The sequence below is a fragment of the Vulpes lagopus genome, chromosome 21, assembly GCF_018345385.1.
Source record: "Vulpes lagopus strain Blue_001 chromosome 21, ASM1834538v1, whole genome shotgun sequence".
NCBI classification, from domain to species: domain Eukaryota; kingdom Metazoa; phylum Chordata; class Mammalia; order Carnivora; family Canidae; genus Vulpes; species Vulpes lagopus.
Genome location: NC_054844.1, coordinates 35,377,712 through 35,405,287, shown reverse-complemented (window position 1 = coordinate 35,405,287; position 27,576 = coordinate 35,377,712). Strand labels below are relative to the sequence as shown.

The 27,576-nt window shown below is 36.7% G+C and overlaps 1 protein-coding gene across 6 annotated transcripts; it reads right to left on the bottom strand.

Annotated features, from left to right (window-relative positions):
* On the bottom strand, positions 1 to 27,548 carry IRAK4 (interleukin 1 receptor associated kinase 4). Of its 6 annotated transcripts, none has more exons than XM_041735318.1 (12): positions 27,289 to 27,548; positions 18,846 to 19,015; positions 16,224 to 16,369; positions 15,192 to 15,374; positions 14,539 to 14,699; positions 12,865 to 12,929; positions 9,872 to 9,986; positions 9,333 to 9,442; positions 5,112 to 5,295; positions 3,802 to 3,864; positions 1,488 to 1,646; positions 1 to 1,366 (listed from the first exon to the last, which is right to left on the bottom strand). In XM_041735318.1, exons 2-12 carry the CDS (start codon positions 19,004 to 19,006, stop codon positions 1,331 to 1,333), a joined length of 1,383 nt encoding a protein of 460 aa, XP_041591252.1. In that variant the 5' UTR covers positions 19,007 to 19,015; positions 27,289 to 27,548; the 3' UTR covers positions 1 to 1,330. The 6 variants fall into 6 exon arrangements, with proteins under 6 accessions (XP_041591252.1, XP_041591249.1, XP_041591250.1 ...); XM_041735315.1 differs by having other exon boundaries at positions 27,316 to 27,548; XM_041735316.1 differs by having other exon boundaries at positions 27,437 to 27,537.
* Positions 27,549 to 27,576: the final 28 nt, after the last annotated feature.

The following is a 27,576-nucleotide window of genomic DNA, read 5'->3' as shown; positions in this document are numbered from 1 at the left end:
CAAAAAATTTATTTGACACATTTTATCATGATACTCACTTTATTGTGGTGGTCTGGAGCTGAATTCACAATATCTCTGAGGTATGCTTGTGTTTTGAAAGTGAAAAAAAAAGGACTACAGATAGCTGAGATCTATGGCCATTTTGTATGGTTACAGAACCAGAAAGTACATAGAGCAATAAATGCTTTAGAATGTCTTAAATTTCTCTTAATTATATTTCAGAAAGGTAAGGCAAAACATTTACTAATTGTTCCTATTACCTCCTTGGTTCTCATAGAGCATAGTGAGGGAAATTTAAAGTTAAAAATTTTTAGTTGGCTCGCTAGCAAACCAGTGGGTCAGAAATATGGGAAGAAAAAGTTGTTCTTTTTAGAAGAATTCACTTTCTTGTGGTTATATGATCCAGGTTCTCAGTTTTTTATTGCTGGCTAACCTCAGGAAGGTAGTCTTAGCTTAGTAGGCGACCCTTGGGTTTTAGCCAATGTGGCTTTCTCACAACACGGTAGCTTACTTCTTCAAGGCCCACAAAAGAATCTCACTTTATTAGGTCAGGCCCACTCATCAGTCTCTCTGTTGATACTCAAAGTCAGCAGATTAGGGTCTGTAACATCTGCTAAATTCCTTCAATTTTGCCAGGTAACATAATCTAATATTGACCATATCATCATGGGAATAAATAGCATCAGGGCATATTTGGTTAGTGGTGAATGATTGCTTAAAATAGCACACTGCAAACATGATCCTATACACAAATGACTAATTGGATTGTATAAACATCTATATAAACTTTTAATTTTATGTCACTTTACAAACTGGCATATCATGTTACAAAGTGCTTGTACATATTCTGCATTATTTGATTTTTATGACTACCTGTCAGAGAAGCACAGCAGGTATTAGCCTAATGCTACCAGTGAGGGGGGTGGGGGGGAAACAAAGCTCAAAGGTGTTAAGGGATTGTCCAAGCTCTACAGCAAATTAGTAGTGGAGTTGGGCTTTGGTCTGGGGTCTTTTCACCCTGTGGCCCAGTCCTGTTTGTTGCTAATTCTATAGTTTTCAACCCATGTTTGGTGGAGTTCCGAGGAGAGGTATCAGGGATTACTGGAGAACTGAGGGTGACACTAATGAGGTAGGGCTTAGGGTTGGTATTGTGGCTTGACTTTTGTTTATTCTATACATGTTGGGGGTTTTATATAAGCTTTAATAACCACTGCACTGCTCCATGCTGCCTTGTTAAATGTAAAAAAAGAATGTTTCCAAAAAAAATTTTAGTTTAAAAAATGGTATAGATAGGTCTACACAAAAACCAAGAGTCTATTCCAGTAAAGTTTTAAGAAGCTGTCAAGTCTTGCAGCAGCTGTTGAACCTTTCATAAAGAAAGACAGAAAAAAAAAACTGCATTAAATAGTTTGAAATGTACACTCAGGAAAAAAAAAAAGATGAACCGCACCTCCTTCACTTTTAAAATAAATATAAAAAATTAGTACCTTCTTAATGTCTGGTCTCTTATTTTTCTTTTCATGCAAGCATTGACTAGCAACAGAGTACATAGTTTCAATGGAAGTGGGATCAGTGTCATTCATCTTCGGATCAATATAGTCTTCAATTGTCTTTTCTTCATCCTCAATTTCTTCTTTAATATCTAGCTTTAAAACAAATGTTAAAACTTTAGTCGGAGTTTCAAATAAAAGAGAAAGATATCAGAATGTAAATGGAATGATTTAATCTACTTCATAATAGCACATACTCTTATTTTACTATTTTCATAAACTTACTAAGAGTTAAAGACATACAGGAGAAACCCGATTTATTTATTAATGCATTTATTCAGACAGATATATATATACACACACTTTTTAGATACCTTCGGCCATTTGCCTTTGGTTTTGTATTTATGTTGCTGAGCTAATTGCTTTCCTATTCCCACTGGCAGCATTTACTAGGCTGCTATCACAGGGTGATTTGCTGCTGCTGCTGCTTCTTTATTTTTATTTATTTTATTTTTAGAGTGATTTGCCTCTTGGTGTGCTCCTGATGAGATTCCAATTTCTAGACCTAGACTCCTGCTTCTTGTACAGGCAAACTTCTCTATGGGTACTCAAATTATTGAATCAAAGTGAAATGAAAAAGGGAAAAGGAAAAAGGGAACAGGGCTATGATAAAAAAATGTACTGTATAGTGAGAGAGGCGTAGGACAAGGATGATGTAGTGGGTTGAGCAGTAGCCCTGAAAATAATAATGATGGCAGAGTCTAGTGAGTTCTTTCAAAGATCACTCCCTTTTGGTTATACTTGTAATAAAATCTTATTACTTTATAGTTATAATGCATTCAAAATTTAAGAATAAGGCAAAGAGTATAAACATCCTTAAAGTTTTATGATTTTTCACTAGTATGTGATCATGTGTAAAATTATGACTGAGATGGATTCTGTGTTTTTCTGTATTTCATCCTTACTCAAACTACAGGTTTGAGGCTTTAATAGCATTTTGAAGGCGGAAAAAGTCTCATGGAAAAAGATTTAGGCCTGTAGACAGGTAGGCTTTCCTTAAAAATATAAAAAATTACAAGGTAGAAAAAAAGAGTTTATTTATTTACTCTCCTTCTGTATTTTAATTTACACACTTTCTCTGTATAATCTAATTCACACCCAAAACTTTATCTATGCCTGGGCACTAATGGCCCCAAAACTCTATCTGCAGCTCAGGCTTCCATCCTGATGCTCAACATCCAATGGGACATATAATTTTATTTCTGTGATGAGGACAAAATATCACTATGTACTACTATTAAAAAATCCAGATATTATGCAAATAATAACTTTTCACAATAACATGTTCTATAAATATACTTCAATGTGAAATGTTATATAATAAGTTATACTGCATTACTACACATCTAGGGAACCATGGAAAGATTTGTAATGTATTTTTTAGTAAGGGACATCAGTATCAGTATTATAGTATATAGATATCATATTACTTATGGCTTTTCTTAAGAGTATGGCCCCAAGCCCTTGAGCAAATATATCATCCCTTTTGACTTTCTAATTTCCATTCTAGGGAAATAATCTGTTATACATATATTATCTGAATTTGTCACTGGTTTGCCTCATTAAAATACATAAATTAGAATCAAGTCAGTGTAGTTATTTAACTGGTTTCAAGAAAGACTTACACATGATAGTATTTCTGTAATCTTTTGATTACAAAAGATTTCTGTAAATCTTTACTTTTATAAAAAGACCCTCTAAGTTCTTAAAATTTACTATCCAGGAAAAAAAAAGGCAAGACATAATTTTCTTATACTTTTAGCATTCAGGTGTTCGTCTATGTAAGTGCCAATGAATGCCTAATACGACACATAGGTAATGTGCTCAGTCATAACTTTTATAAACAAAATACTCCATACTGGAAACGGATAGAAAATTTTACTAGCAACTCCATTCTGATACAAATCTGAATAGAAGCCATATTGTTTCTCCTCTCTGAGCTAAAAAAGCTGTTAGTAAATCACCCTGAAAATAACAAAATGAAAATATACTGCAGAAGGACTAGAAAATTATATAGTTCTATTTTGGTTTTACCCAGAATATAGAACATATAAGTGACTTTTTCAAGCTTCAGAAATATTTTGTGGCAGAGCTGAGATTAGAAATATGATGCCCTTTCCATATGCCACTATGTAATTGCCAAGGAAAAGATTGCCAATAGGAAAAGACATTGCTAGATGCCAAATTTACCCAAGTAAATTTCGATTGTAAATGCAAATAAAAAAGGACTGGAAAAAAATAAATCAATTACCAATAACTGAGGCTCACGGTGTTCATCTACAGCTGGAAGTCCAGTTATTATTTCTAATAAAACCTATGAAGACAAAAAAGAAACTATTACTGTAACACTCAAGACAACACATGGAAAGAATATAGATCTTGATAATGAAATCTGATTATTGGGACACCTGGATGGGTCAGTGGTTGAGTGTCTGCCTTCTGCTCAGATCATGATCCTGGGGTCCTGGGATTGAGTCCCACATCAGGCCCCTACAGGGAGCCTACTTCTTCCTCTGCCTATGTCTCTGCCTCTCTCTCTCTCATGAATAAAAAAAAAAAAAATCTAAAAAAAAAAAAGAAATCTGATTTCTCATTTCCACACATTGCATTATGCCTTTTAGGCATTAAAGTAGGAAGGTTATGATTGGGGTCATTTCTCGCCATCATTCTTTCACAGGAATCTTGGGTTCCACCAATCCCCATGAGCAGTACTTTTCTACTGGCATCTTATTAAACAATAAGATCCACTCATCAGTCTATGTTCGGGACATTCCTTCTCCTGTCTTGCAGGGCATTCTTCCCAAAATAATTTTCTCTGCCTTTTAGAATAATATTTTCTAAATTTTAGGCATATCCTATAACTGTATGCCTTAACTTCCCAGTACTGGGAAGTTAAATTTCCATATAGGAAACATATATGCAAAAATAAGATGAAGTAGAACCTGATTTCTCCAACTGTTTCTGCTCATTCCATCTTAAAAGTTATTTGGCAAAGATCAGTAGATTAGAAAATGCCAAAGTGTATGTCTTTTAAAAAATATTTCATTTAGGGATGCCGAGGTGGCTCAGTGGTTAGGCACCTGCCTTCGGCTCAGGTTGTGATCCCGGGATCTGGGCTCGAGTCCCGCATTAGGTTCCCTGCGAGAAGCCTACTTCTCCCTCTGCCTATGTCTCTGCCTCTCTCTCTCTCTGTGTGTGTCTCTCATGAATAAATAAATAAATCTTTAAAAGAAAAATTTCATTTAAAAAATATGACACTAAATGTGTGCTGTATGACATGATTTGTTTTATGCACTGATTTAATTTAAGCTTCCTACTAATTCATGAGGATAGTGTGGTAAAAATGTCATTTCTTGCAGTAACTTTAGAAATCAATTTAAAAACGTTCTACAACTTTGGAGAAGCTTTTATAAGCTTTCTCATTTAACTAAGGTTAAAGTAAACAATATGCACATTTACATGAGAGAGCTAAGCAAGACAGGTGTGTTCAAAATATTCTACTTCCATTTCACAGTTATAGCCAGGATGATTATTTTTGCTGATTATATATGTGAAACTCACCACACCAAAGCTGTAGATGTCAGATTTGGGTGTTATTTCTCCTCGTAAAGCCTCAGGTGCCATATAAGCTGTTGTGCCCACAATTCTGCTAGTCATGACTGTCTGGGCAAATTTCTCAGAAGCCCGGGCAAGCCCAAAGTCAGATACTTTGGCTGTAAAGTCTTCATCTAGTAGGATATTTGCACTGAGAAAAAAATGTAGAGTTTGAAGAAAAAAATATTTTCCTTTTCAAGTAAGTCAAACAGTTCATGTTTACGTAATACAGAACATACGTACATATTTAGAGTATACCATTTCATAACCCACATCATAAAAGCCTGATATTGTATAAGTAAATCTAGATTTCAGATTAAAGCGAAAGAGGAAAGATTGTTTTCTTTTTGTTTCTTGAGGAAAAATTTTAGGAGAATAAAAATGAAATAAAACTGTCTGCATTAGTGAGAGATGTTTTCATTATTTCACAGTGAATTTATCACACGGGAAATTTCCCTCAGTCTCCTAAAGCACCTTTCCTATTCCTTTCCTAACATATCTCAACTCATTTAAATATAAATTTCCAACCAAATTCTCTCAATTATTCATTTATTTATTATTTTTTAAGTTTTTATTTTAATTCCAGTATATTTTAATTCCAGCATAGTTAACATGCAGTGTTATATTAGTTTCAAGTGTTATTCTTTTTTTTTGTACTATTGAAATCTTTCAAAGAGAAAAGAATATGGTTAAAAGGTCTTCATCCATTCATTACACACATTCAACTCATGCACACATAGTTGCATTCAATAAAACTTTATCAAGGGCTCACTACGTATAATGGCATTTAAGCTCAGTCTTGCATTTGAGGGGGATTTTCAAATGCTGTCTGTGACAAAAGTACACAAATAATTTTTAAAAATCCAATAAATACTCCATAATGGTGATATTAGGTACAAAATGCTGAGAGAAAAACTACATGCGTGGAAGAACTGGAGAAAGGTGAACAATGTGCTTAGTCTTGAAGGATTATGAGAAGATGAGGGTTAAATGAAGGGGAAAAATGCATTTCAGGCAAATGCAGCAACATGTACATAGTGATGAAGGCATAAAAACCTATCAATTTCGAGAAACTGGTGCCAATGAAACATGGAGAGAATATGAACTTGATCCCATGAGAGCAGGACAGTAGGAAAAATATTTAATAGTAAGGAATTGGTGCTGTTAGACTTGATTTTTAAGAACATAACCTGGCAGTGTAGTAGTGAATAGATGAGAACTGGAACAGACTGGTTAAAGGCTGACCAGGAAAGCTTGTAATAAAGCAAATGAGAGTGAGAGTCTGGACAAAGAAATGATACTGGGGAAAGGAGCTGAGAATTTTGAGGCATATTCAGTGAATTTTGTAATGAATATGATATGAGGAATGAGAAAGTCTTTAGCTTGGGAGACAGGATGAATGGTGACTTCATTTGATCAGGAAGGGAATATAGGAGGAAGACTTTGGTTTGGAAGAGAAAGTGAATTTGATTTCTGACATGTTAACTTAGAGGCAGCTGTGGGACAACAGGTGAGGTGTTTTTGGTCTGGAGATACTGAAAATATAGGATCAGAGACTGATGATACAGATTTGAGAGGAACCCATACATAGATAGCACGTAGTCAATATAATGTCAGCAAGAACACGTTGTGGGAAGAGACAGGAGGTGAGAACATGAGGAAATACACTGATACGTAAGGGATGCCTGTTGCTTATCTAAGGCTGACCCCTTTACTTGGACTCCTTCCTATGTTCTCAGGAACCCTACTCCATAAATTATCTCACTTCTCTCTTCTATTTTTATCACCTTCCTCTTCCCCTAGGCATAAAAACGTCTTTTAGTCTTCATCATCTTAAAAACGTTTCCTGAATAACACATTATTTCCAGCCATCACCCTTCATTCTCTAAATGTCGTAAAAGACTTGTCTACACTCACATCTCACTTCTCCAGCTCCCGCAACCTCAACTACATGCTGACTTCTGCCCAATTACTATGGGGAAGTAGGGCTCGGTAAAGATACTGATAACCTTCAGGGCACTGACCACAGGGTTATTTTTCAATCCTCATCTTGCCCTCTAAAAAGCAACTAACATTTTTGACTAGTCTTTCTTGGGAAATACTCTTTTTCCTCGTTTTCACAGGTACCACACTCTCTAGGTTCTCATCTGACCTTTCTGTGCCTACTTCCTTAGATTCCTTTTTGAGATCATTCTCTTCTACTTGGCCATTAAGTCTAAAAGTTCCTCAGGACTAACCCCTTGGGATCTTTTCCTAATCTCTCTCTCTTCTTAAGTGAATACAATCATATAATATATCTTCAATGATCACTTATATGTAAGTAATACACAACTTTGTCTTCAGCTCAGACTTCTTTCAGCTCCATATCTGTATATCACACTAACATCTGCACTTCTATATCTTAAAAGAATCTTAAACACAACATGTATAAAAGAGAATTCATATTTTCAGCCTTCAACCTGGTCCTCTTCCACTGCTTTCTATGTAAGTGAATTATGCCATAATCATCCCAGAAAGCAACCCAGGAAGCAAGAAATCCAGGAGTCATTCCTGACATGTCCCTCTCCCTGACCCCTCTGCAACCAAAGTATCAGCAAGTCCTCTTAATCTCTGGAATCTTCTCACTTCTTTTGATAAGAAATACTACCACCCAGATTTCTGTAGTAGCCTCCTAACTACCTTCTGACAAACTGTTCTCTACACTTGAGCCAAAGTGATCTTCTCCAAACTTAAGCAAGATGCCACATCCTTACTTACAATTTTTCAATGGCACTTGATTATATTTATGATAAAACTAAAGTCCAGGGGGACACCTGGGTGGTTCAGTGGTTGAGCATCTGCCTTTGGCTCAGGGCTTGATCCCGGGGGTCTGGGATCGAATCCTGCATCAGGGTCTCAGTGGGGAGCCTGCTTCTCCCTCTGCCTATGTCTCTGCGTCTCCCGTGAGTGAATAAATAAAATCTTTAAAAAAAAACAAAACAACAACAACAAAAAAACTAAAGTCCAAAACTAAAGTCTATTAGATTGTAATAGACTAAGGTATGGTTTAGCTCCAGGCCAACTGCTATAATTTTATCTATGTCAATCATTCCTTCAATTTCTGCATTCAGTTAAACTACATTCATTTTACCTTCTGTAGTTCGTTATGCTCCCACATTCCCTCTCAACATTGGTCTTATAAATGTAGTTCCTTCTGTCTAGAATGCTCTTTTCTCTACCTTCTTTAGCTACCCTCAAATTGTGCCTACTTATTTCCTACTCATTCTTTGGATCTTTGCTAAAATATCACTTCCTCAGAGAACTCTTCTTTACATTAATACTGTATATAAAGACTACGTACTACTTACTGAAGTTCTATTATTAGTGATCTATGATTGATGTCAAAGACTACAAGTACTACTTTTGACTATATTATCTACAGTGCCTACCATATAGTAGGTGCTCAACTAATATTTGTTAACTATGTAAGAAGAAAAAGAATTGAAATGTACCCATGGAGCAATGAAAGAGATTCAGAAAATAATTTTGGCAAGGCAATAGTGGTCAAGAAAAACAAAAACAAAACAAAACAAAAATCAAGTAGGATGAGTACTAAAATAGGTCACTGTGGGAGTGGCTGGATGGCTTAGTCAGTTAAACATCTGCCTTCCACTCAATTCATGATACCAGGATCCTGGGATTGAGGCCCACATGGAGCCCCACATTTGCTCAGTGGGGAGCCTGCTTCTCCCTCTCCCTCTGCTGCTCCCCCTGCTTGTGCTCTCTCGCTCTCTGTCAAATAAATAAATAAATAAAATCTTAAAAAAATAATAAAATAAAATAAAAATAGGTCACTGGGTTTGGAATAAGGGAGATTATAGATATCAATGAGAAGAGCTTTCATGAAGTGCTGTAAATTAAGATATGCATATGAATATTGAATAGAAAGAGTGAGAATAAGTTATTCTCTAAAAATGGTTTTCCAAAAGCTTTTTTAAGAGTAGCATTTACCTATTTTTTTTAAAGATTTTATTTATTTATCAATGAGAGACACAAAGAGAGAGAGAGAGAGGCAGAGACACAGGCAGAGGGAGAAGCAGGCTCCATGCAGGGAGCCCGACGTGGGACTCGATCCCGGGTCTCCAGGATCACACCCTGGGCCAAAGGCAGTGCTAAACCCCTGAGCCACCGGGCTGCCCTAGCATTTACCTTTTAATGTCTCTATGAATATGATGGTTTTCATGTAAGAAACTGATGCCATTAGCTGCACCTTGGGCAATCTTGCATCTCATGTGCCAAGAAAGTGGTGGAGTACCATCCTTATGAAGAAAGAAACCAACATATTAAAAAAAAAAAAAAGAGGATTAAAAAAACCTATAGAAAATATGTAACAGGACATTTTTCTAAGCAACTACTGAAAATGATATTATTTCATGAAGAATTTAGGATTGCAATTCTTAAAAATTATTCAAAAATAATCTCTAAGTAAGATCCAGAGTTAGCATTTCTTATCTGAAAAAATATATATAAGAGCATCTTCAAAGACTAGTCTTGACTGACAATTTTGTGTTTCAGATTATCATCTACTAGAATGGCAATCCCAGTTGTTTACCTAGGAACTGTTTAATTTTTGAAGAGTAGGAAAAATATTAAGATTAATGTGGTTTAAATAATCTTATCACAAAGTGAATGTTAGTATTCCAACACATTAATAGAGAGCCAAACAATCTGATGAACAAATATCTTACCAAGCAAGACAGCCTGTCTAGCAATGAGCCGTTGGGCATATAAACATACACTAAGCAGAGGTCATCTCCATCACTTGAGAAACCAAGCAGTTCTACTAGGTTCTCATGCTGACACCTACGACAAATAATTTTCCATTCAAAATTATTATGATACATACATTTATTCAGCTGTAGGTTGGAGGTTATTCAATTTAGAGCTTTAACAGAAAAAAAAGAGCAAGACAATAATGATATGCTACATATCATTATATCACGATACATATATTTATAACATGTTTATATATGTTTATTGTAATCATTTACAATTTTCTGCAAACAGTTCTTTTAGCCAATACTGATCAACATTAGAAGCAAATCCTTTTCCTATTTAAGTAATCTCTCCACCCAATGGGAGGCTTGAACTCACAACCCTGAGATCAAGAATCAAATATTCTTCTAACTGAACTAGCTAGGCGCCTCCTTTTACTATTTAAAAAAAAAAAAGCTCAATAATTTAGAACTTTGGAACTTGTGATAGTTTGGTTAAGGACTGGGCTGATATTTACCTTTGTGTAACATAATTTTCAATGATAGTTTTATGAAAAGATTCCAAGAAGTTTGTTGAAATTGGTGTGACAACCCTTTCAAGAATTTTCTAACATATCCAAAGCACTGATTTATAGACATCTGATCTCTAATCACACCTAATTTATACATACCTGATCTTTAAAAATATCTTATTATTTATAACCTAACTTGAGTTTCTTTATCTACCAAAAGGAGTAAAACTAAAGAAAGCTGAACTATAACAAAACCTTAGGTATCTGTGGTACAGCAGAAAGAGAACTGGGCAAAGTCCTAAGTTTAGAGTCCAGCTCTGCCACCCCCTGGATATTTGACTTACAGGCAAAATTAACAGTTAACAAGATAACCTGACTGAGCCTCAGCAACTTCACCAAATGTGGATCATAACTCCTACTGTATAACATGGATGCTGTGAGAATTAAATGAGCAAATACAGGAGAGTCAAGAAATATATTTAGAACATGATACACATTCTGTCCCAGCGCTTACTGGTTCTATTGATTCAAATCATCTAAAATTCTGACATTTCATTATTTCAAATCAGACTTTAATTTGAAATCAGTCTACCTCATAAATATTTTAAGAAGCGCAAATTAAAACAGTAAGTACTCTATTTTCCATCAAACTGGCACATCTTAAAAAACGAGTAGGTGACGTTTGCTGAGTTTGTACTATATAGAAGGCACTTCAGTAAGTGATTTATCTGCTTTGTTTCACTTAATCCTCATAATATTATTACTATTATTACCCTATTTTATAGATAAGAACACTGATGAATAGAGAGTTCAAATTGGCCCGGGTCATTCTTCTATCTAGTAAGGTCCAGAAATTGGTACTTATTAAAAAAACAGGAATAATATTCAGTGGTGGTGAGGTAGCAGTGAAATTTGAAATTGTAATACATTGCTGGTAGGAGCATAAATAACCATAATTTATTTATAAAGCCATTTGGACATGTATTTGGAAAGTTTTAAGAAGTTTGTGCATCCTGAACCAGTAATTCTTCTAGGACTCTACCTAATAGAATAAGGAGGGTTGCATTTAAAGATTTATGTACAATGAGGCTTAAAGGAACTGTAATTTGTAATGTTGAAAATTAGAAACAAGTAGGGCACTGGTTAAATAAAATATAATCATCATATATGCTAAATAATTAATATACAATACTAAAATTAATGTACAATAACAAAATGTTTTAAAATTATTTTTAATGACATGGGGAAAATGCTACACATACATCATGAAGTGATACATCAAAATATTAGGCATGGCTGTCTCTGGTGATATATTTAAGAGATGGTTTTTATTATTTTAAATATATATTCTTGTATTTCCTAGAATATCTACTTTGAACAAATTACTTTTAGGATTGCAGAGTGGATATAAAAGTGGGGGGAACAAAATCTCCAAAGAAAGAAGTTTTTTTTTTTTTTTTATCAGCGTGCATTATTTTTAGTAGGACTGAATTAATTCCAGTCGATTATTTCTTTCTTGAGGTTAAGCACTTACAATTGGTAATTTATAGCAATGGGTGTAATTGAGTATAAATTGGTAAATCTCATTAGGATTCACATCAATAATGTACGGTGACAGATGGGGAGTACACATATTGTGGTGAGCGCAGAGTAATGGATAAAATTGTCGAATTCGTGTTGTACACCTGAAACTAATATAACATTGTATATCAATTACATTTCAGGAGTGAAAAAATAAATTTAATAAAAAGAGAAAGGAAAAAGCTCAAGCTCTGGAATCAGACAGATCTCAGTATGAAAATCAGATATGATTTTTACTATGTGGCCTCAGGCAAGTTACATAATGTCTCTAAATATCATTGAATAAAAAGGTAAGGGAGCTTATAATAACTGTTATGAGGATTAAGTGAGACCAGACACATAAAATACACACACTATAAGTATCAGAATAAAATCCTGATTTGTTTCTCTTACTCTTTTTTTTTCTCTCTCTCTCTCTTTTTTTTCTTTCTTACTCTTTTGATGATGCCCAGCAATTGTCAAATGTACTGTGTCATTTCTAGGGATTCTAGCATATAACTTCTTTCCTGGGTTAGTGTTGCTAAGATATCCAAGGGCCTAGTATTCTATTGTTTGTTTGTTTGTTTTGTATCTCTATAATTTATCTCTCATGAATTTTGGAAGCAGCAAACATAATAATGAAAGATAGCTGAAATCCTTTGTAACTTGGCTAGGATGTAAAATAATTCCTGTTTCAGCTCCAGGAATGTGAATATATGTAGTCACAGAATTATAAGAGTCAAAATTCTTTGAATTCCTCTAATCTAAACTCTTTATTTTAATTTTACATATTTGAAAATATCACTAGTTCATAGCACACTATGGATGAGAAACCAGGTCCTCTACTCCTTGACCTGCTCTTTTCTACTATACCATATTGCCAAATTAACTTACTTTGCCATAACTTTTATTTCTTGATCAAACTGCTGTTTCAGTTCTTCAGTACTAATGTCAACCATCTGAAAAAACAAAGTAATATATAATAGAATCCAATACAATAACGTCAAGGCTCCAAAAGCTAGAACAAGGTGTAAGAGATTGCCTGGCTGACGTAACTTTTTTTAAAATAATAAGGTGTAATTCTCCCTACTTTTTTATTTTATTTTATTTTATTTTAAAATTATGTTTTATTATTATTTTTTTAAGATTTTATTTATTTATTCATGAGAGAGAGAGAGAGAGAGAGAGAGAGAGGCAGAGACACAGGCAGAGGGGGAAGCAGGCTCCATGCAGGGAGCCTGACGTGGGACCCAATCCCGGGTCTCCAGGATCAGCCCTGGGCTGAAGGTGGCACCAAACCGCTGAGCCACCTGGGCTGCCCAATTCTCCCTATTTTATAGAATAACTGAGAACTAGAAATTTAATGATTTGTCCAAGGTCCAAAGCTAGCTAGTGCAAAAAAGCTCATAAACCATATAACCATATAAACCTTACTGAGTTATTGCAGGAACAAAATGAAATAATATGAGACTTCACTGCATAAATATTCTGAAGAAAACATTTGCTGTAACAAAAAACAAAAAAGCAAATTTGAAGGCAAAAAGAAAAAGCCTGAAAAAGTATTTGTAACATATGTGACAATGGGTGACCATCTTTATCATATAAATATGTATTATATGGATATTCCTAGAATATTCCTAGAATACAATAACAGCTCCAAAACATAACAAAATGAGTACTTGGTGAATACTCTAGTAGAAATGGGAATGAAGGATTTAGATAAGACTTTTTTCAATCTTTTTTCTTATTGTATTTTTTTAAACTTTATTTTTATGGTTTACTTTTATTTTTTAAAAGATTTAATTTATTTATTTGAGAGAGAGAGAGAGCACAAGGAGGGGTAGGGGCAAAGGGAGAGGGAGAAGCAGACTCCCCGGTGAGCAGGGAGTTTGATGTAAGGCTCAATTCCAGGATTATGACCTGAGCTGAAGGCAGACGCCTAACCAACTGAGCCACCCAGGAGCCCTGACGCCTTTTTTTTTTTTAATGAGAAAAGTAACATAAGAAAGTTATTTTTACAAAATTTTCTTAATATCTTCCCATTTTCATCTTGATTATGCATGAAGCACTAGATAGAACAGGGCTCCTCAACCTTATTTTGTGATTCTTCTAAAATTATATGTATAATCATTCATGTATGTCTATAGCTTTTTGTAGGGATAGGATTCATAGCTTTCAACAAATTTTTTTAAGTGTTAAGAACTACCAGCTTAGATTGATGTTTAAAGTAAGTATGCACTGAAATAATATATTTCCTAAAGATTTGTTTTATTTTTATTTTTAAAAAATATTTTATTTATTTATTCATGAGAGACAGAGAGAGAGAGAGAGAGAGAGAGAGAGAGAGAGGCAGAGACACAGGCAGAGGGAGAAGTAGGCTCCATGCAGGGAGGCCTATGTGGGACTCATCCCAGGTCTCTGGGATCATGTCCTGGACTGAAGGCTATGCTAAACCGCTGAGCCACCTGGGCTGCCCTATTTCCTAAAGATTAATTTAAAGCTTATTATATAGTACAACAGGAAGCAACTTTTCTTTTAATTCTTTTTGTTCCTAAACATATAACTTACGGCTGCAAGCTTCTTCACTGCTACAGTTTTGTTGTTCACGTGGCCTTTATATACAACTCCAAATCCTCCCTCTCCCATCTTGTTGCCACCGAGAGAAATGGGTCTCTCATCAAAGTTATTTGTGACATTCTTCAATTCATAAAATGAAAAACTGTGAAAACCTATAACATCGATAAAATAAGGAAAAAAGTATTTTGATAAAAAAGATACTGGTTTTAATAACTCTATTGTTTTCTCAACCTGATTATTTCATAAATATGCAAATATTCACATTTTTTGATTAGGCATGATAGGAAAGAGTGAAGCTATCTTTTAAATTAAAAAAATTAGGCTTTATCTTGATAATTTTGTTTGGTGAGCCTCCACCCAAAACTCTAGTCACTTAATTTTTTGATAAAATGACCTTTTCAAGTTATGTAAATATTTACACATTTTTTCATACTTCTGTGGTTGTTTATATGTCTTATTGCCTGTACTCACTGATAACATGCTGACTAATACATTGCAGATGGTGTTTAATAAGTCAGGAGAGAAAAAAGAAAACCCGTAAAAGAGCTATGGCCCATGTGCATGAACAGAAGGAAAGATTTATTTCAAAGCAGTGCTGGTCTTAATGATAACCCACTAGCGGAAAGCACTGCAATGTTACTTACGTGTATCACTACCTTCTAAACTTGTATTTTCTGGACTTGAGGAGTCAGGTGGCATATAGTTTTGTTCAAAGTTCTGCACAGGTAACACAAATGTCCTGTCGTTGCCATTGAGAGGCATCTGTTGCTGCTGAACTGTTACAGCTTCCTTAGAAGGTACTGTATTAGGAGTTTTAGGAATAGCATCTGCCAAACAAAGTAAGATACAAGTTGTCCTTCCATAAGAAAAAAATGCTTGTGAAAAAGTTAAACTAGGACTCCGTTCAGTTGACAGCATTCCAGTTTCCACATGTGAACCCCATTTTCTCATAGCACACACAAGAAGCTACCTAGGAAGAATTTGTTTTAAGTTTTGGATAAAGATGAGTAGACAGGGTAAGGTAGTGTTTTCAAAAAGTCCATGAGCCACCTACATCAGAAGCACTGAAGTGTTTGTTTAAAAACAGGGGCCATAATCCAAGTCAAGAATTCAGGTAATGAGGTCTGAAACAGAGCCAAGAATCTACCTGTGTAAGAAGAACCCCAGGCAATTCTGAAGCACACTCAATAGTGAGAACCACTGGTGTAAGTGGCATCAAAGGGAAAAAATAAGGTTATGAGGAAGGTATCTAGACAGTGACCTGCCGGCACATAATGTAAGGAAATCATGATCACAGATCCAACAGGGTGGAAGTTGAGGGTGAAAAAAAAGCAAGAGCTCAAAGAACCAAAACAAACAAAACAAGCAAACAAAAAAACCTAACCCCAAAATCTAATTGCTGTCCTTCTAAACTTCCTATTGGCACAAAACTACCTGACTTGAATGGTGGGCTCAGATTTGATCACAAAGCTTCTATTTCCTTAGCAGCAAAAGTCTGCAGTGCCTTATGGCTAATGTGCTTATACGAGTTAGGGAGGGTGAAAAGAAAGAAAAGCAATCTCTAAATATAAGGCTCATCTACCAGAAGAAAAAAGTAAGAGTAAGGAGACATGTTCCTATTTCTGCCATTTGCCTTTCCATCCTAATTGTCGATGCCCTACTCACACTCACTTTACCTGGTAGCAAAAGACTCGCTGGGGCAAAAAACTCATTTTGAATCAAAAGATCCACAAGGTCACCAACTGTGCAATTTGTGGTGCCCCAGTCAAACAGTAATTCACAGGTGGGACTTTTTCCAGTTTGAAGTAATGCTTCAAATCTCCTTAAAAGCAAATAACAAGAAACCAAAATTAGTATGTAATAGACTTTACATGAAAATAGGAATTATTCCCCGTCTTGCTCACAGCACCTCCTAGAGTATGAAAGGGAAGGGGCGGCCGGAGACCCAGCAAGAATTACAGAGAACTGGGAAGACAGAAGGGAAAAAGATGCTGAGGGTGATGATACTCTAAGTTAACATATATCAAGTACTTACTGAGTATCTGCTCACTGGGCCACAGAATGCACCCACATGAACTCATTTAATTCTCAAAGATACTGTGAATATAACGCTAATTTACTAATGAGAAAACCAGGTGTGGAGAGGTAAAGTAACCAGCCCATAGCCATACAGCCAAAACATTCTATCTAAATTGAGATCCAAATTCAGATCTTACTTGACATAAGGATGTGCTCTCAACCTACTAAGTTATATTACTTTCCTACCTGACTTAATAACTCTGCTAGCCATATGATTTTTAATAAATCATTCTGCTTAATGAAATAGAATATTGTACATGAAACTGGAGAATTATTCCTTTGATCTTATATTTCAATTAAAGGAAAAACGTACACTTTTCATTCTCATTTCTTTAAAAAATTAGTTTGAAAAGTAACATTTAAAAATTTAACATTTTTTTCTGGTTTGCCTCCAAATTATGTTGAAAATTTTCAAATTTACAGAAAAGTTGTAAGAATAATACCATGAACAACTGTTTACTCTTCATCTAGATACACCAACTGACCAGTTGATAACACTTTGCCACGCTTGTGTTTTTATCCTCTCTCTCCCCTTGTGTATATGTGTGCATGTCTGCACACACTTTAGAATGTAAGCCAAATGCCATGTAGAATGTCTCACAGTCTAGATTTGTCTGGCTACTTTCTTATGATAAAATTCAGGTTAAAAATATTTGGTAAGGGAATCTGCATCGCTCAGTCCATTAAGCATCTGTCTTTGGCTCAGGTCATGATCCCAGGGTCGGGGATTGAGTCCTGCATTGGGCTCCCTGCTCAGCAGGGAGTGTGCTTCTCCCTCTGGCCCTCTGCCCTCTGGTGCCATGTGTATGTCTCTTTCTCCCTCTCTCTTTATAAATAAAAATGTTTGGTAAGAATGCTATATAGGTGACATTAAGAGCCACATAAAGCAGCTTGTACCATTACTGGTGACCTAAAGTTTATTACTTGGTTAAGGAGGTGAACTTCAGATTTTTCCTTTATAAAAGTACCTTTATCCTTCATAATTCATGAGTAACCTGTGGATAATATTTTGAAATGTTGAGTATAACTTGTTCATCGACAACTTTTTGTCTTGTGGTTTGTTTCACTGATTGAGTCTTGCATGCATCAGTTACTCATCAGTGGTTATAAACTGGTAACTATCACTCTTTCAATAATTATTAGCTGCCATTATTCTGTAGAAAAGAGTTTTTTCTCCCTACCACCACTGCCTCAACCATCCTCCAAAAGTTTTTTATTTTTATTTTTTTAAATATTTTATTTATTTATTCATGAGAGACACAGAGAGAGAAAGAGAGAGAGAGAGGCAGAGAGAGAAGTAGGCTACATGCAGGGAGCCTGAGGTGGGACTCAATCCCGGGTCTCAAGGATCCGGCCCTGGGCTGAAGGTGGCGCTAAACCGTTGAGCCACCCAGGCTGCCCCAAAAGTTTTTAATGCTAATATCAATAAACTATTTTTGAAAGTTGCTTTTCAATGCTTAAACTTAAACTTCTTTCAAGTAATTTAAGATGTTTATCCCTCAAATGAAGAAACGTTTCCTGGAAGAACTAAGGTGGGGTTAAGGCTTTGGGATCTTTATCAGGTTAAGGCTGAAAATCACAAATTAATGTCTTTTACTCTTGCTTACAAATCTGTCTTTGGAGATAGATTTTGGGCTGAACTTTGGGCCAAAATAACTGACAAGACAAAAATCTGCACTCATATTTTGTACTAAATCAAGCAGACATAAATAGAGACAAAGAATGAAATTATCTGAAGATAGTGTTGGAAAATTCTGGCTAAGAACTAAGAATTCTGTTCATAGATGTATACATTTACAAGCAACTTTAAAATATCAGTTTGAAGAATTTCCAAAGTACACTGTTATGGTAAGTAGAGATTCACACACTTAGAATTTTATTAGAGATTCTTAAAATGCCCGTGTATTCAATCTGGACATGACAAATGTGAGGCAGAGGGAACTTTCTCAGCTTGCTAAATAGAAAACTAGAGTAAAAGTGGGAATCTTCTCACCTAAAAATTTATTTGCAAGATCATAATACTACCCTCACTGACATAATGGAGAATGAAGCAAAAACTGCAAAAACAGGAAAAAAAAAAAAAGAGGTTACTTATTAAGATTATCTCCCCTGGAAAGAGTTTTACTTTCTGAATTGCAACATTAGGTTGTATTTATATCTATTAATCATTCTAGAGTAGGATGTAAGAATTTAAAAAGGAAAAGAATTTTATATGTTACCTTATGTGAAACTGATTGTATCTATCATCACCAGATGGTTTTTTAATAGCTACCGCTAACTTCTTCCATCCTTCTTGAGGATCAATAAAATCTGACAACTTCCTAATTAGTCCAAGATTGAGGCAGCGCACATATGTTGAAGATGTTATGGGTTTATTCATCTTCTATTCCTAAAATACGGAAAATTCTCATTAAAATTTTACAGTAGTTTTAGCAATGACATCTGTAAGCTTATAAATCACATTTTATTACAATATATGAAATGTTGACAACTGATTACACCATAATGAAGGAACACTCCAAAGTCAACTAACTGATATTCTAAGGAGAAATTAAAATTGTGGTTCATTTGTCTAATTGTCCTCTGGTCTTAGTTTCTTTCTCTACCTGTAATTATCAATTAACAAATTGAGGAATTTTTTCCCTGATATTTCTTAAATGTAATTTACACAAAGAAGTGAAAAACTTACTTTTGCAGAAAAATTCCTGAAAACTCAAGAATCAACTCTATTCATAAAAAGTTTATTTTTCAATTTAAAATATTTTTCCCAACCAGTATTTATTTACTATTGAACACTTACCAACACTCTTTGGTAGAAGTAAAAAAAAAAAAAAAAAAAAAAAGTCCTAAAATAATTTGAGTGGTATTAAAATATATGGTAAATAACCAACTTTTCCTATAATATGCTCGTCATTTGAGTCTAATAGACCAGTCTGCTCATAATTCATTCCCTACTAAGCCAAACCCTATGGTCCCCCACTTTAACTACACTCTAGAGAAAACCTTTATTTCCTCAGTCCCTTCTTTCTTTTGCCTACCACCCTGGAGAGCAATGGTTATGAATACATTTCATAATTTTACTTGTATACCAGCACTGCTGAATATAGCTATAGAAAATTAGATAACTGAGTAAGTAGACTGGTCTGAACACAAATTTATGAGGCCTCTTTCCACGGGGCCATCAACACTGCTGTGAATTGTTGCTTGTCTTTGCTCATTATCCTTAGTGGCTATTTCATGCCTTTATCTCTCTCCATGTGGTTTTATTTGACCTCCATGCCTTTCCTTCTCAGCAAGTGGCAACCTTTCCTCCTAGTTAATCAAGACAAAGAGATTCAGATAGTCTTCTGTCACTTATTCTCCTTCCCTCTATATTTTTATCTTTAAAATGTGATATAATTAATTTTTTGAGTAAAGAATAGATTCATGTGACACAAAATTCAGAAGCTATAAAAGAGCAAAAAAAAAAAAATGTCTCCCTATATTTGTATTCTTAGGCCTCCATATTTGTATTCTCTTCTCTTTGGCCTTCTTCAACCACCACATCTAAGTAGGTCTATCTATCTACCCTCAACCTAATTATCTTTCATCACTGCACAATGTAATTGTAATCATGTATTTATTTGCTTGTTTACTATCTGCCTCCTCCATTAGACTATGAGCTCCATGAGTTCATTTCACTACTAATAGATAACTACTCACTAGCAAGTTGTATGTACTGCTGATAAGATTTATGAATGGATGAATTTGCTGTTGAGTACCATGCTAGGTAATTCATGTATTTCACTTACTCCTTATAGTAATGAAGGCAATTTCAACCTCTTTACTTCACAAAGGTAGTAAATGAGAGTTGGACTTGAGTTCCTATCTGACTCCAAAATTCATACCATATGTCCACAAGCAGGCTTGTGTAATTCAATGCATTGTTCAAGTCACTCTCTTTTCTATAAAGATAAGACATTTCCTCTCATTTATTCAAATATTCAAAAACCTTGTATGTCAGGCTTTGTACTAAGTTATGGGAGCTGCAGAAAGGAGAAAAAAAATCTTTATTTTCAAGCTTTTCAGTCCAGCAGGGGATACAATTATAGTGAGTGATAAATGTTACAAGAGGTGTGTGCAGAGTGTGGAGGCCCAGAGGAGCATGGAGCCAAGGCGGTCTGAAGGAAATATATCAAGACAGAGTTGGGTGGGGAGGAATATTGGAAGGATGAGTGAAAAGGAATGAGGAGAAACCTAAAAGGAAATTCCAGGCAACAGGAATAACAGGGAGAACATGAATTAGACTCAGGCAAGGAGTTTGCTATGGCTGGAGCATGGGAAGCACGTTCTTAAGTAGTAAGGGATGAAATGGAAAAGTAGGCAGGGACAAATCATCATGTGCCTCATATACTGAGACAAGAAGTTTGAGTTTTATAGAAAAGTTACAGGGAAGCTATTTCAAGATTTTAAAGTTTTACTTATTTATTTGAGAGACAGGGAGAGCATGAGCCCTTGAGCAAGGGGAAGGGGTGAGGGACAGACTTCAAGCCAACTCCACACTGAGCTTGGAACCTGATGTGGGCTCAGTCTCACAATTGTGAGATCATAACCTGAGCTGAAATCGAGAGTCAGATGCTTAATAGACTGAGCCACCTAAGCATTCCCATTACAGGATTTTACAGAAAGGTGCTATATGATATTATTTGGTTAAGTGGATTCCTCTGGATAAAAAACTTGAGATGTATATTGAGACAAAGAGACCAGCTTGAAAACTTAGGGATAATCTAAGCGAGAAGAAATGAAAGCCTGAAAAAAGTTGAGGAATTTAGAAAAAAAAGATTCAAAGATTTAGGAGGCCAAATCAATATTGTTTAATGAAAAATCAGATATTAAAGGAGAGTGAGGAAAATGAGGAAATTGATTCCTGGCTTTGTGGCTTGGGCAGTTAGATATTAGAGGAAATGAAGTGTTCATAATCACATTAAATGTTAAATATCTACTCTGGTACCATGTAGGGGAGTCGGTACTAAGTAGTTAGATATATGGTCTGAAGCTTAGGAGAAAGGTTTAGGTAAAGAATACTCACTATATGAGCATTCTCACATATTCGTAAGTGAATCATGAGGTTGCCTATTAGGAACATATGGATTGTGAAGAAATGGAGAGAAAGAAGAATCTTTAAAAAGTATTGATATGCCATGGAGGTAAGAAGACAACTAGGAAAATTAGCATATCAGAGAATTCTAGAATGGGGGATAGGTTAGTATAAAAGACCCAGAGATCTAATAAATACTGATGGATGTGTTAGATTTGGAAACTGGGTGGCTTAAGAAGAGTTTTAAGGAGCAGTGAGTAAATGGGAACAACGCATTTTCCAAGGAATCTGGCTTTGGAGAGAAGGAGAGAGAAAGAGAGAGATAAAGGGAGGGAGAGAGAAGGAAAGCATCAGTTCTCAAATTTGGTCTCGGTACCCTTTACACTGTTAAAAATTTCTGTGGAATCCAAAGAGCTTTTGTTTATTTTGATTATATTTACCAATATTTACCTTATCTGAAATTGACACTGAAAAATTTAAAAACTATTCATTAACTCATTAATAATAACAAATGTACTACATGTTAGTATACATATTTTGATAAAATAACTACTTTTTCCAAAATAAATGAAGAATGACATTATTTCACAGTTTTATTAATCTCTGTAATATTCAACTTAATAGAAGGTAGCTGGATTCTCATATCTGCTTTTGCATTTACTCTCCTGCAACATATTGATTTGGTTGATATATATGAAGAAAATCCAGCTTCACACATAGAGTTGAAAACAGAATTTTAATAGCCTTGTCACAAAGTAGTAGATATTTCTCTTTCACACCATAGTGAAACTTGATAAAAGATAATTTCCTAACAGCTGCAATGTGGAATCTGAAATCTTATCAATGAACTGTTTCATTACATTCCATTGTATTCTGAATGAATCTTTTACCCATCAGTGATTTTGATGCTATGAACTTCTTGAACGAGACTTGGGGACCTCAACCACACCCTGAAAACTCCTGGCTTAAGATTTGTTTTAAGGGTTAAACTTGATTGAAGATACAAAAGGGATAGTGAAGGGAGGATAGGTGAAGATGTCAGCCTTGAACAGAAGGAAATTTTTTCCTCCAAATCTAGAAAGAGGGGTTTGGATAGAGACATATTTTAAATGAGAGGGAGAATTGCCACACAATGTTATTTTCTTGGTGAAACAGGAGGTGAGGTCATCTAGGGCGAGGTAAAAGAATTGCCTAATTACCTTGAGGGCCACTTGGCAAATGCCTGTGATTTCTTTAAGCTCAATGCAAAAGGCACTATTGGTGTTCCCTGACAGTCATATCTTTTGCTCCAAACTGTCACCAGTCATTATTGTAATATAACAATTATCATATTTTATTGTTTATGTGTCTGCCTTCTCCTCTAGATGGTGTGGTCTCCTAACCAGAGATCCAACCCAATCGGGCTTTAGAAGCTACTCACATATTTGTGTTGAGTGAGAGAAAGACTGATTTTTTTAAATTAAGAAATTATTTCTGCCTATAGATTTTGCAGTTGCTCCATTCACATTATTTTCCTTTACTCAGATTTCCCTCCATTGTAAGAAGTACAATGTGATTGTCAAAACTAGTAAAGGTTAAGACCACTTGGCAATCCTACAGTCTTGAGCTAAAATACAGGAATTTGCGAATAAAAAGTCTATCTTGGGACCAGGGATAAATTCTGTAGCTCTCTTACACCTAGATTTCTAACAAAGTTGATGTGTAGGGATACCAAAAAAAGAAAGCCTTCTGATAACTCCTCTCTCTCTCTCTCTATATATATATATATATATGCCTATAAGCTCAGAATTGAAAATTTTATTTTAAGCACACATTTGGAAGAACGTATACTAAAAAATTAAAGGTGATTATCTCTTGATGGTGATTTTTTTTAAGATTTTATTTATTTATTCATGAGAGACAGAGAGAGAGAGAGAGAGAGAGGGGCAGAGACATAGTCACTGGGAGAAGCAGGTTCCATGCTGGGAGCCCGACGTGGGACTCGATCCCAGGTCTCCAGGATCACGCCCTGGGCCAGAGGCAGGCACCAAACCGCTGAGCCACCCAGGGATCCCCCTTGATGGTGATTTTTTTTTTTTTTGATGGTGATTTTTATGGTGGTTTTAGTTCTACTTGCTTTTCTGCATTTTCAACAATAAAAAGTTACTGTGCAGAAGAAATTAAAAAGTATCAATTATTTCAAAGTGTTCAAGAGTTTAGTGTGCCCAGGATTAATAGAAGTAGAAAAAGATATAGTGCTTACAAATAAATAAATAAATATCTTCATGACTTTTCTCATGCCATTAATTCTCATGGCACAGAAAAACTATTCATGTTTTTATTTTATTTTAATTTTTTAATTTTTATTTTATTTTTTTTAAAGATTTTATTTATTCATTCATGAGAGACACAGAGAGAGAGAGGCAGAGACACAGGAGGAGGGAGAAGCAGGCCCCATGCAGGGAGCCTGATGCGGGACTCGATCCTTGGTCTCCAGGATCATGCCCTGGGCTGAAGGTGGCGCTAAACCGCTGAGCCACCCAGGCTGCCCCCCATTCATATTTTTAAACAAGGCAACTTGGACAAGAACAGAAGGTGAGATAATAATCGAGAAATATACTAAAACCAATGTTTACTTGTGGAAACCAATACTTCTCATTTATATGGAGGTTCTCCAATAGATAAAGTGCTATGCCCCAGATAGGAAAACAAAAATTTCTGTCACGTGAATGAATGAAGTTTTAAGACTGTGCCTCATAAGCAGTCTGATCAGAGGGAGAGAGTATAGAGGTGAGGAAGAAGATGGAAGCTGCATGGGCTTGAGTTCTAACGTAGCTCTCCCACAAATCAATTGTGATCAGACTTAATAATTCAATTTCTTTGGATCTTGGTTTCTTTATCTGAAAAGCAGAGATGGTAATAGCTAAGGCTTGCTGTAAGATTTTAAACTAAAACATGCAAAGGGCCTATCAATAATTAGGTGATTTTTTAAAAAGTGTTGCAATAATTATTTTATGGCTGAAGGTATTCTTGTATCACATTTTTTTTTTTTTAAAGAAAAGGAATCTGCAGACTTTTATATAAGCTCAGTTTTTAGAATAGTGGTGAGGGGGGCTACTGACAGAGTAGAAATTAGAGGTTGGAGAATATAACTAAGCTTTTCAGGTAATGATAGTCCTATTTTATTAAGCATAGTATTTTAAATATATTTATAACCATCCTAAAATACATTATTCACTCCCATGCTTTCTTAGGCAAAATATGCTGGATAACCATTAGTCTTTATTATTGGACAACTCAACACTAGCATTATGAGCAAAAGCTGGTGACACCTTCTGGACCTATTAAATTTTACAGGGCTGGCCTTCGAAAGCGGGGTATGTGCTGGTACGCCATGCAATACACATAACACATAATTCTCAAGCATGGATTTAATTTTTTTTTTTTTTTATGATAGTCACAGAGAGAGAGAGAGAGGGGCAGAGACATAGGCAGAGGGAGAAGCAGGCTCCATGCACCGGGAGCCCGATGTGGGATTCGATCCCGGGTCTCCAGGATCGCGCCCTGGGCCAAAGGCAAGCGCCAAACCACTGCGCCACCCAGGGATCCCCATCAAGCATGGATTTAATTCAATGGTTAAATAATTTAAAATGCTTTGGATATATTAAATATATATATATATATATAATGTTTGGATGTATTAAAAACATACATTGTTTTTCAATCTTCTGAAATATTGAATATTGAAATAAATCAAATTATTTACTGAGTGTCTACTTTGTGCTGGATATTGATCCAAGTTCCTGGAGATGAAGCATTAGGAAAATAAGAAAAAAATAACTGAACTTGGGAAGCCTGGGTGGCTCAGGGGTTGAGCATCTGACTTTGATTCAGATCACGATCCCCGACTCCTGGGATCAAGTCCCACATCGGGCTCCCCGCAGGGAGCCTGCTTCTCCCTCTGCCTGTGTCTCTGCCTCTCTCTGTGTGTGTTTCATGAATAAATAAAATCCTTAAAGAAAAATAACTGAATTCATGGGACTTATATTCTAATAGAGGAAGACAGGCAATAAGCAAATAAACTCTATACTAGGCTAGATGGTGCCAAATGGAGTGGACAAAAATAGAGAAGGGATTTCAGTGTTAAACAGGGTAGTCAGAGCAGTTCTCAGTAAGAAAGTGCCAGGGGCAGTCCTGGTGGCCCAGGGCCTGATTGTGGAGACCTGGGATCGAGTCCCACGTCCGGCTCCCTGCATGAAGCCTGCTTCTCCCTCTGCCTAGGTCTCTGCCTCTCTCTCTCTCTCTGCCTCTAATGAATAAATAAAATCTTTTAAAAAAATAAGAAAGTGCCCTGTGATTAAAGGTCTGGAGAAATGGGAATGTCACACACTGGGATATCAGTGGGAAAAGTTATGGGGCAAAAGGAATACTACAAATATAAAGGTCTCAAGTGGGCCCACTGAGAACAGCAGGGAGACAGTAAGTATGGAGAGGAAGGAGCAGGAAAGCAGCAGATTGAACGAGTGGTCAGGCACCAGGTCTCAAAAGCTTTACAGCTTTTGTATTGATTTGGTTTCATCCTCTGAGCGAGAAGACAGTGGAGGCGTTGAGAGTAGGAGAGATATGCTCTGTATTGAGGTCTTGAGAGGACCCTGGGGCTGCTGCTGAGAGGAAAGGGTGCTATGCTAGAGCAAGAGCAGAGAGGCAGGAAGAGACCGGTTAGCGGCCTACACCAACAATCCAGGTGGGAGATGCTGGAGGCTTGGGCCAGAGAGGTAGCAGAGACGGTGCAGAGTCCCAGGAGGCTGGATATTTTCCCAAGTCGAGCAAACAGAATCCTGTGCGCTGATATGAAGGGTGAGGAGGCTGCACCAAGGTTTTCAGCCTGAACATTTCTTGACCTTTACTTAGATGGAGAAGACTGCGGGGGGGAGCAAGTTTGGGCTGCAAGATCAGGCGCTTGGATCGGAGAGGTGGAAAGCAAGCTTCAAGTGGGTGTGCAGCGTGAGAGAATTAAAGAAATAGGATCTTTCTGACGAATTCCTTCAGGGATTACCCCTAGAAAGGGAAAAGGCAGACTTTAATGTTCTCTACTCTTCTCTTAGGGCTCCTGGGGCAGTACTGGAGCTCCAGGTTCCCATTCTAAAGAGCTAGAAGGTTTCCTCGCTTTCTCGGGGTCTGCTTCTTCACCCCCCTGTTTTCTCTCCCTCCTGGCTCAGGTCTACTCTTCCCATGTGACGATGTACTTCTCCGATCCTCACTCACACCGCTCTCCACTGCCTAATGTCCCGGGAGCCTGGAAGCCAGAATCTCGCGGAGGCTCGGGTGGGGGGGGGGGGGGGGGCGCTCTCCACCCGACGAGCATCTTTGCCCGGAGCTGCCCTCCACTTCCTGGTTCTCAGGAAAACAGCTGCGTTTCGCAAACCGGTTCCCGCCACGCAGGGCCTGGGAATCCAGAAACCCGAGGCGAGGTCGGACCGAGCCACGCAAGGGCCTGCGGACGCCTTTTCGCGCCCCAGCGTCCTCCTCGGGCCCGATCAACTGTCCGATCCTCGGGAACCCACCCAAGTCTGCACCCTGGAGCAGGCTGTGCCCGCGCCACCTACTTCCTTCCTCTCTCTGACTTTTCTCACTTTGAAGACTGAAGGCGATGCTCCTTCCGAATCCGTCCTTCCGAATCCGTCCTTCCACAACCCTGGGGCCCAGGCTTGGAGTCCGCAGCGCAGACCTCGGACGGCGGCGGGAATTCCTTACCTGGCCAGGAGCGGGACGCCGGGGCGCCGGGGCACCGAGGCACAGCCCCGCTGAGCCGGCTGGCGGAGGAACCCGGGGCTCGGAAAGGCACCAGGGTGGGGTGGGGCCAACCGGTTAGGCCCCGCCCACGCCCCGCCCAC